Source organism: Eleginops maclovinus, chromosome 24, assembly GCF_036324505.1.
Source record: "Eleginops maclovinus isolate JMC-PN-2008 ecotype Puerto Natales chromosome 24, JC_Emac_rtc_rv5, whole genome shotgun sequence".
Taxonomy (NCBI): Eukaryota; Metazoa; Chordata; class Actinopteri; order Perciformes; family Eleginopidae; genus Eleginops; species Eleginops maclovinus.
The window spans coordinates 4,119,209-4,129,601 of NC_086372.1; the positions used below are offsets into that span (position 1 = coordinate 4,119,209).

Genomic DNA, 10,393 nt, shown 5'->3' on the forward strand with positions numbered 1-10,393 from the left:
TGGTTTGATCCAATAAGAATGTGCGTAAAGTATTTAATCAAGTTTTGATGGACTAGTAGTCATCTTGAAACTCTGACAATCCAATCAAAAAAACACTGTAGCAACAAGCATGTTAGGCTAAAGCATTCAAACAAAATGACACCTCCTTTAGGAATAACTGCAGAATAACACATCATCAAAGCAGACAACAGCTAGACCCTTTTTTCTATCCATAACCTTTTAAGGACCTCTGTTTGAATCACAACTGGTTGGTATTAGGAATAGCCCTGAATGATGTCACAGGATACTGTAATGTAATAAAAGGAATTGGTCACTATAAACTCATTCAGTAGCAACAAGTGACACACTGCAGATCCATTTAAGGTAGCAATACAACATAATTACAGTGATTACTTTGTCAGGGACTATTTATGTCTTTTATTTGCAGACATGTCACTCTGTTTGTTATTTATAACCGGATGCTGTGGAGCCCTTTCTACAGGCCCCATGTACAGATGATTAACGTGTCCTCCATTGACCTTAAGAGCACTAGAGGACGCCACTATGGGGTTTCAACCTTAAAATAATCAAGACATTTGGTGTGTGGTATAAAAAATATAATCATGTGTCTTGTAGACAGCGATTTTATTAACCCATTGTTCAGATTTCTAACACACACACACACACACACACACACACACACACACAGTTCTTGCAGTTCTTTCAGCTTTCCCCTCATGCTTCAGTGTTAGGCGCTGCCACATCCCAGCCCCCACCTCCCCACAACCCTACTAGCTGCCTCCTCCTCCTCCTCTTCCTCCTCATCTCCCCCCCACCTTCCCCCCTACCTCTCTCCCTCTCGTGGCCCGTTGCCATGGAAGCTGATTGGAAGGATCGCTCTGTCTCTCCGGCACTTTGCCACTCCATCTCTGCCAGCAGAAAAACGAGGCGTTTCAGAGCACAGCACAAAAACCAAAAAAAGCCCTCCTCCAACAGCAAGTGGAGGTCAGCTACTATTGACAGTAATAACGAAACTCAAGTAAAATCAGCTCATCATAGTGTGCTTTTGTTTTTGTGTTTGGTAACTTTTCATTTCCATGTTCACCTTTTGAATAGAGAGACATTTTAAATCTGATGTGAGAATATTTACTCATGCCAGACACTTGATTTATGTCTTGCTGCCTGTTTTGACCTTATGGTCAAGGACATTTTACTCCACGCTCTGGTAGTTTGATCCCACAGTACCCAGACAGCGTCAGTACTTTTTAATGACCCTCTCTACTAAGAATACAGAGGACAATAATCAGCTGTTGCAAATCTAAATGCACTGCAATTATGTTCCAGCTTATTATATTTCAAACCATCAACAACTATGTGTATTATGACTATGTCTTTAAGTGGGTTCTCCCATAAATGCACCAATCACAAGTCCTATTTCGACACTTCTGATTGAATTTGAATCGGATGTTTCCTGTGAGTCCATATCGTTTCCCACATCCTGTTTACTGCGACCAAAAACAAAATGTCTTCCTGACAGATGAATCACTAACGCACTCTAACTCTCTCTCTCTGTGTACAGTACATACAAACTCAAGGCTAAAGCTCTCGGTAGCTTTACTTCTGATATATTTCAACCGAGCACATCACATAACAGGAAGATGGAACATTCAGCGTCTGGCATTGCTATAGCAACAATGTCCAGGGGCTTGTGAGTATGTTGGGTTTTAAATCAAAGAAATGTAGGAATATAGGTCATATTTAGTGTTTTGGAAAATGATGCTTTTCGTTGGAGTGACATGGTGACATAGCATGGTTAATATTGCTAATACCTACTAGCTAAACCAAACCACTTGAAATATTGGCCTGATATTAGCTTCCAAATAACTTCACACAAAGTACAGCTGAGGATTGGGATACCAACAGCTTGTATAAACAGTGGACACCTTGAGTTGATTAAAGGTTAAAGGACACTCAACACTCTTAAATCATAGACGCGTCTTTGAGCTGTACATATTTAGAGGCAGTGAGTCATCATGCAGGGGCAACAAAAAAGCTTTTTCTAATTTTAGTCATTTGCACATCACATACCGCCTCACAATTACAAATTACCATGTAGATGTTTTTCTTACTCACTGCTTGATGGTTTCAGTCACTGCATTTCCTGGCAGAAGAGCATGGTTGACTTTCAGCCTGCGTCCAAGCTTTTCCAGCCTGAATACTGTTGGCCAATTCTGCTGTAACGAAAGCAACAAGACGGTTATGAATCCTTGCTAAGTGTCCTTTGACAGCTGCTTTGTTAAGCTGTGAGTTTTTCCTTTATGACTTCTTCCTACTACTTAAATATTCCATATAATTATATATTTTAATAGTTACTTCCAATCATGATTAAGAAAACAATAAATGCTAATGTTCGTTAGCTTAGCTGAGTAGACATCTCAGCGTTTGACTTGTAGAATTAACAGGATTACATTTTCATTACATTTGAAATCTTTTGTCAATCGTAATCTATTTTCTTATATTGATTTCCATAGCCTTTAATTATTTCCTTATACATAGCATTTATGATTATGACTTTTCTCATTGAATTTCTCGAAGGTAGTCAAAGTGTTTCCCAGACACGCCTGTTTTGTCTGATTTGTTTCCTCTTTCAATTAAAATGTGAAGTTAGCTTTATAGAAATTAAAAGAAGATATATAACAGAGAAAAACAAACACATTAGCATTACAAATACCCTGCACAGCAATACATGAGAGAAATAAAACACTGTATGGAGTGGAAAAAAACTGATATCTCCTGTGACGTCAGGTGGAGAGATTCAGTTTCTACTCATTCTTTTTTTGTTGTAATCGGAGGAAATACTGCTTGTAGATTTGTGCCAATTATTTTCCTGTAGACTGGAAATTTCACATTGCAGAACCTACACTTTCCACCCCCATCCCCATCTACCACCCCCCTTTCTCTCTGTGATCTCAAAGGGCTTGCTTCACCTCAGTCAAGCTCCAGCGCTCCAGCCGGCAGCAGCATCGAGCTAACAAGTCTTTGTGAGGAGAGAGAGAGAGGGAGGGAGAATAAAGAAGGGGGTGCAGAGCAGGAGAGAATCAGACAGTGAGAGACATAGGATGAGGGTGCAGTGGGAGAACGCATAAGATAGTGACAGAGGCAGAGGTGTTCGGTGTTGCACAATATTGCCAGAGGCTGCTGGCAAGAGAGAGGGAGAGAGGCATCATGGCATCGCTCACTGCATCATCACGACACATGGGGATGTTTGGCTGCTGCTGGTGAACACTGTGATGCAGAGCCGAGGACTTCCTGGAAACCAAAGGCAAGCCGAGGAAACAGGTCAGTGACGGGGAAAGAAGAGAGCCTCTCTGCATGCAACACGGGGGGATTGAATCACGTCACAGGATGATGCTGATATACATTTGTCAATAAGAATCCCCCTGTTAGGTGTTTGTGATGTAGACATGCATGGGGAGTGGGAGGCTGCACATGCATGCAGACACATGTGTGTGTGTAGTGTGTGTGTGTGTGTGTGTGTGTGTGTGTGTGTGTGTGTGTGTGTGTGTGTGTGTGTGTGTGTGTGTGTGTGTGTGTGTGTGTGTGTTAAAGTGGCAGCACATGAAACTCTCCTGTATTAAAAGCTGCATCACTGTCTGTGAAAGAAATATGTTACACAGAATGGTGCGTTCAGGGTCTTTTCTAATACAGATCTTTATGGTTTTACTGTTTTTCCCTAAAAAGCAGTGAGCTTGTATATAGGAATAAATACCAGGTAGTTTGGGGAGATGAAGAGAAAGTGAACTCATGATAAGAAGAAATGAGAAAAAGAAAGGAGGAATGGAAAAAACAAGTCACACAGGAGTGTTTGTTTTGCAGTAGGAAGTAAGAGGAAGGAGACAAAGCCTGTTAAAGCTTGGCCCAGCACTCAGCTCTGCTGCATATGATGTAATCCTCGAATTGGTGTTCGCTCAACACTTTTTCCAAATATGAAATTTATGTATCAAAAAAGTGCACTGTGACTTAAGACACACTTCCTGTTATCAAAGTGCTTTTTATGAGAAATGGATTGTAAGGTGTGCAAAGTATCTCCAATCAGAGGTGTTTACACACTCCATTTTCCAAAAAAGCAACCAGAACTGAATATTGGTTAATCAAAGTCTTAATTTGATATTAAAGGCAATAAAAAACAATTAGCTAGTCATGTAACATGTGCCAGTTTGAATTTTAAAAATCAGACAAAATCCATGAGCTTATTACTGGGCTGTACTGAGTAGTACTCTAAAAACTGTAATATGTTTGACGGTTTTCCAAAAGTAGAAAATCTAATACTTTACCGGTGATTACCCTTAATTCCATTTGCTTGCTTTGCTTGATGCTTTGCAAGTTCAATACAAATATATGTAATACATTCTGCAAAAATCAGGTGGTATATTAAATAGAATGAGCTTAAGATACATCAATGTGGAAAATGATAAGTATGTGGAAACTAAGTCATATTAAATTCACTTTTGTTCCCATTTATTTGAACAATTTCAGCTTTCCAGAAGGCACTGCTTATCAACATTATTTTGCCGGGTGTTCTGAAGGACACATGCTGTATGATTCAAAGGTTGAATCCAGTGGTTAAAATGGCAAAGGACAGAATAAATGGTGTTTATACAGATGAAAGTCCACTGTTTTTCACATGTTAGAGTTTTACTCAATTCTGGCTTATATCCATTATTAGTCACCTACCCTAACTTAAGCCTTGTCCCTTGTGCAGGTGCAACCACTGAGAGGAGCCACATGATGAGTGGGATCCTTAAGAGGAAGCTTGAGGAGGGCCCGTCCCCCTATCTGTCCCTGCAGGGGTCTGAAGATGAGGTCTCCTGCAGCGACAGCGGCAACAGCAGTGACAGTCTCAACCACCCCGTCCCCTCTGGGCTGCTGGACTGTAAGACACAACACCACACTGGACATTGAGATAGAGAAACATTTCAAAATTGGGCAAAATCAACTCACAAAGACAGATCAGGGTCAAACACTGTTGTAATAGATCACAAATAGGTAAAGTCAATGTTTCGCCCTCCAACAAATGTTCTAAAAAAAAGCTGTTAACAAATCTTGTCATGTCTGTGTCAACTTTAGCCACTGTCCCGCAGCCGTCGAAGCGACTGCGGGGCCGCAACGTGCACTTTGAGAGTGTGACGGTCTACTACTTCAACCGCCGGCAGGGATTCACCAGTGTGCCCACGCAGGGGGGAAGCACCCTGGGGATGTCACCACGCCACAGCGGGGTGAAGCATTTCACCCTCAGGGAGTTTGCCATGGAGCAGAAACTGAGCCACCGGAACATGCTGAGGGATCATCTCAAAGAGGAGAAACTCAATGCCATCAAACTCAAAGTCAGTGGGTCAAATCCTAACCGTTTTATCCTCCTTAAAATATTGTGCATGTGTAGGCATGGTTTATGGTCCAATCTTAACTATACTTTCTTGTCCTCTAGCTGACCAAGAATGGCACCGTGTCATCCGTGGAGGCGGATACCCTGACGCTGGATGACATCTCCGAAGATGACCTGGATGTGGACAACACGGAGGTGGATGATTACTTCTTCCTCCAGCCTCTGACTACAAGGAGGCGGCGCACCCTGCTCCGTGCCTCGGGGGTCCGACGCATCGACGTGGAGGAGAAGCACGACTTGCGTTCACTCCGCATGTCCCGAGAGGAGTGCGGGTGCCGCTGCCGGGGGATATGTGACCCGGAGACCTGTGCTTGCAGCCTGGCCGGCATTAAGTGCCAGGTAAATGGAACTGTGGTGAGGCCCATCTATAATACTAAAGTGTTGTTCATGTCTGTCAAAGCAGTACAACTTCCTCAAAACTTTGATGCTATTTGGCCAAAGTTGTAATACCTAAAAGTTAAAGATAAGCAGTTAACTCCAAATCAAATCTGGGACTAGCTCTTCCTAAATAACTCCATGGCTGTACAAATGAAAGCTTTTTAGCCTAGCTTGCCAACCTTCCACTTTTTGAGATAAATACAAACTTCAATCAGACTGCCTTATCTGTTGTCCAAAATATTCAGTGATATAAATCGCTCACAGTTCATATGTAATGCTAAATGGGCTCATTAAAAAGTTTGAAAACCCAATTTAGAAGAACATTTATAGGGCACAGGGCTCTAACGTACTGCACTTACTGTAGGAGCGAGCCTTTAAAGGTGACGCGTGTCTCTCTTACTCTTTTCAGTGCCCACCATCTGACTCATGAGAGCTTCTATACGCGTCACAACACCTTTCAACGCCTTTTTGCCATATAAATGATTGAAATTATAATCAAGGTTTTGGAGGATTTTTAAACCAAAGATTAAATTAAGAAAAAATAAACCTTTAATGAAACCATGACATCAAGGAAATGTGGGTTAAGATTTCATACAAGAAGCTCTACTGCGTTAAGGTGAGTAGTTTGTACACATACAGCGGATTCTGCAGCTCTCCCCAAACATGACTTCATCCCTGAATTCCCCTTTTTTGGTCACTGCTGTTTAACACTGGATTTATTTTTGTTTTTCCTCAGGTGGACCGCATGTCCTTCCCCTGCGGCTGCACCAAAGACGGCTGCAGCAACAACACGGGACGCCTGGAGTTCAACCCGGTCCGGGTGCGCACCCACTTCCTGCACACCATCATGAAGCTGGAGCTGGAGAAGAGCCGTGAGGAGCAGCAGCAGCAGCAGCAGCAGCAGCAGCAGCAGCCGGAGCAGCAGCTTGTAACCAATGGCAACGGTTACCATGACGACTCCTCCTTGGTCCAACAGCAGCAGCAGCAGCAGCAGACGAACCTGCAGTTTCCATTGATGAGTGGCACACAGCACATTCCCATCATGCACCTCCAGAACACAGGCGACACCGATTCACATCTAGATGAAGAGGAGGAAGAGGAAGAAGAGGAGGAGGAGGAGGAGGAAGAAGATGATGAGGCCTATGAAGACGACGAGGATGGAAGCAGTGTTTGCAGCGGGCTGTCGGACTGCAGCACACACAGCTTAGACACAATGGACCCCGAGGAGGACGAAGAAGAGGACGAGGAGGATGAAGAGGATGAAGAGGATGATGAGGAAGATGATGAAGAAGAGGATGACGATGATTGGGATTGCTCAATGCATGGAACAAGTCCTCCGCCCTACACGGTTCCCCTTCCCTCTGTGATGAGTTACTCTAACATGAGCCCCTTCCACAGCTCGCAGCATTATCAAACAGACTCTCCTGCTTTCCTCAGTGAGAATACCCCCACACTCCCCACAGTGGAAACAGCATTAGAGTCTGAAATAAAACTCCACTGCCAAACAGAGCAGAAGAGCCACTTCCCTGACCCCACAGAGTCCATGAAGCTTCAAACCTGTGCACATGTGGACACCCGTGAGAGTATCGCTCCCCCCGCCGATGCAGCTGATGAACAGCCCCCGTCCACAGACCTCCATAACAATCCAGAGCAGCGTGACTCACAGACTGAGGCTCCGTCTGGATCTGAGGAGCAGAATAAAGAGGAAATAATGAAGCAACCAGGACTGAAAAAGCAAATCACAGACACATCATGCTCTGAGAGTACCTGATGATTCAAAGGCTTTAGAGAGGGATCCGTTCATTTGAAATTCTTTAATCAAGAACGGTGCCCTTCTATTGATAAGTGATTCAGAATGAGTCACACGGATTATTGGTTTAGATGGTAAACTATAAAAAGTTCACAAACTAATCTCAATAAAACAGTGTTTCTGTATGTAACTACATGGAGTACTATTTATGCCCTCTCATAAAGCATTTGATCATTACAGCATGTTTCCTGGTTGTGGCCGGCATCTATGACAAATCAACATTTTGAGGTGCTTGTATTGTTTCAATATTTTTGCATTGTGCTGGTGTCTCATCGATGCTGCTAATCGTTCTTTATGCCTGTCTGTAAAGCATGTGTTCAGTTAACCTATGTTCCAAGGCTTAACACAAACTGTAAAATGATAAACAGTGTCACTGACAAAACACTGGCAGTCATTAACACATACATCTGACTCAATTCATACTGAAGGCTCACATTTTAGCCAAGCTAGCAACTTGCCTTTGCTTCAGACTTCCTAGAAGTTTGTTTAATCACTTTGGAAATTAAAGCAGCTTTAAATATGTTTATGATTAACAATGTAATTTGAAGTGACAAACACATAGGCTAAACAATTATCAATTATCAGAGACTCTGCAGTTCCTCTTAGCTATGAAAACGGTTAGCATATTTCAGCTCATTGTTTTTGATTTACCTGTTGTGGTTCCCTCATGACTGGAAGCTTGAATACTCTAAATAACAACAAAATGCAGACATAAATTAGCATCTAGTTGATGAACATATGGGGGCTTTTAGCAGCTAATGTGTCACATATCATCTGCAGGAACTAGAACGAGAGTGAATACGGCATAAATATGTATCGCTTCAAACTTAGCTGTTTGCTTCTGTATCGGCCTAGCTCTGATGCTAGGTCAGTATTGTTCTAACAGTGCCCGAAAAATAAGGAGTAGTACGTTTTCATCTCTTGCACTTATACGGTCCACATAATTGTTTCCAATAACTTTTTTTATGACCAAATACCTTCCAAACTGATGGTATTCCTGTCAGGCTGGCTTTACTTTGACTTAAAAGCGAGAAGTTATGTTCACTATCATAGCATAGTAGGCCCTATAGAAATTATGAGCTCGCCCACATGCTAACGGTAGCATTTAGCTTAAATCTCAGAACTTGCCTTAAGCATGTCTGCCAAAGGTATCACACTATAATTACAAAAATAATGCCAGACTATGACTTTCTAAACATATGGGGTTTTATTCTGCCTATACATGCTATTTATCATTTTACAGTTGTGTGAACAATGTGATAAAACTGCACTTTTTTCCAGGTTTCAGATAACGTAAGGCTTGTGTCAAGAGTAGTAACTTTGTCTCTCAACACTGCCAAACTGGGGGCCAAATATATTTCATGTTCTTTTTAAAGCAACTGTAAGTTTCCATGAGTGTCAATAAAACACTTTTAAAGGTGGTTGACTTTATTGTCTTGGTGTTAATACATCTAAATTGCAGTAAAGCTTAATTCCTGAATAAAAATCCACAAGTGCATTTTATAGTATTCGACTTTCCTACCAGCAGGTGGCACATGTTGACAACAACTGACTCCTCCATGCTTTTCACTGACCTCCTCCAACATCAGGGGTTAAATTATGTTTTCTGACGTCAGTAAATGTGTTGTCTACGTGTTTGCTGCCTCAGGACAAACTATGACATCGCTTTTGCTCGAAACATCTGTCCACTGTCAGGAAACACACATTATTTCCCTAATGGAAACTTTAAAACATGTGCATACAATCCAGGCTTTGGGGACATGACGTCACACGTGGCTTTTTTAGGTAAATAGAAAGACATCATTCAGGTTCAGTATTTAATATAACAATACCCATCTTATAAAACATACATATTTAAGTTTATTGATAGCCTTTGTGTTAGTCAGATTAGAAAGTAGTTTCATTTATTGCTCAAAATCTTCCAGGAAAACTGGCTTTTTATTGTTCCAAGTCACCTTTATGAATTATACTTTTGCCCATTATCATAAAACATTTACTGAAATTAAGCACACACTTCCACATTACAATAAAAAGACTGTTAGTGACACATCTGCAAATGTCTTGCCAGATTTTCTTGGTGTGAGAACCAAAGTGTTCCTGAATATTCATCGCAGACACATTTCACATTTCTGCATATGGTGATTGGCAGGGTAATATTAATGATTCATTTTGAAGGACACTTTCTTGACATTATTCAAGATTCGATGTCAATAAGAAAGCTTTTTACAGAATATATAATGTACAAAGTGTTTCTAATATGCCAGGACATTTGGAATCGATACAATGAGTCGACTCAAATATTTAAATAATAAATTAACTGTAAGTTATAGTCTCACTGTTTAGATAGATAGAATCGGAGGATGAAACCCTCTTTATTAGTCACGTACATGCACACAGCAGAGCACACACAGAAATGTGTCCTCTGCATTTAACCCATCCTAGTACTAGGAGCAGTGGGCAGCTATTGTGCAGCGCCCGGGAAGCAATGGGGAGGGGAGGGGGGATTGGAGGTGTCTGGTGCTTTGCTCAAGCACACCACAGCAGGGCCTAGGAGGTGAACTGGTACCTCTCCAAGTAGCAGTCCACTTTCCATATTTCAAGTCTGTTCGGGGACTTGAACCGGCGACCCTACGATTGACTGAGCCACTGCTGAACGATATTTGTGGAGATATTCAAAGGTATCAGACAGGAAGCTCTGTGTTCTCCCTCATCATTGTGTTCATGTATAGAAATATGTCTCGTGGCTGGCTGAGTCTCCACACAGCTGCAGCTGGTGTCGTGCA

The 10,393-nt window shown here is 41.9% G+C and overlaps 1 protein-coding gene across 2 annotated transcripts; it reads left to right on the forward strand.

Annotated features, from left to right (window-relative positions):
- The first annotated feature begins 2,994 nt into the window (after nt 1-2,994).
- Nucleotides 2,995-8,997, forward strand: LOC134860902 (cysteine/serine-rich nuclear protein 3-like). Of its 2 annotated transcripts, none has more exons than XM_063877783.1 (5): nt 2,995-3,318; nt 4,742-4,912; nt 5,107-5,363; nt 5,465-5,776; nt 6,537-8,997. In XM_063877783.1, exons 1-5 carry the CDS (start codon nt 3,270-3,272, stop codon nt 7,569-7,571), a joined length of 1,824 nt encoding a protein of 607 aa, XP_063733853.1. In that variant the 5' UTR covers nt 2,995-3,269; the 3' UTR covers nt 7,572-8,997. The 2 variants fall into 2 exon arrangements, with proteins under 2 accessions (XP_063733853.1, XP_063733854.1); XM_063877784.1 differs by having other exon boundaries at nt 5,465-5,761.
- The last annotated feature ends 1,396 nt before the right edge of the window (nt 8,998-10,393 follow it).

Excerpts from the sequence above, each read along its gene's own strand:
- LOC134860902 (XM_063877783.1), top strand. The coding sequence starts at position 3,270 with ATGCAGAGCCGAGGACTTCCTGGAAACCAAAGGCAAGCCGAGGAAACA. Across the intron at positions 3,319-4,741 it reads AAGGCAAGCCGAGGAAACAG|GTGCAACCACTGAGAGGAGC; the intron begins GTCAGTGACGGG and ends TCCCTTGTGCAG. Across the intron at positions 4,913-5,106 it reads CCCCTCTGGGCTGCTGGACT|CCACTGTCCCGCAGCCGTCG; the intron begins GTAAGACACAAC and ends TGTCAACTTTAG.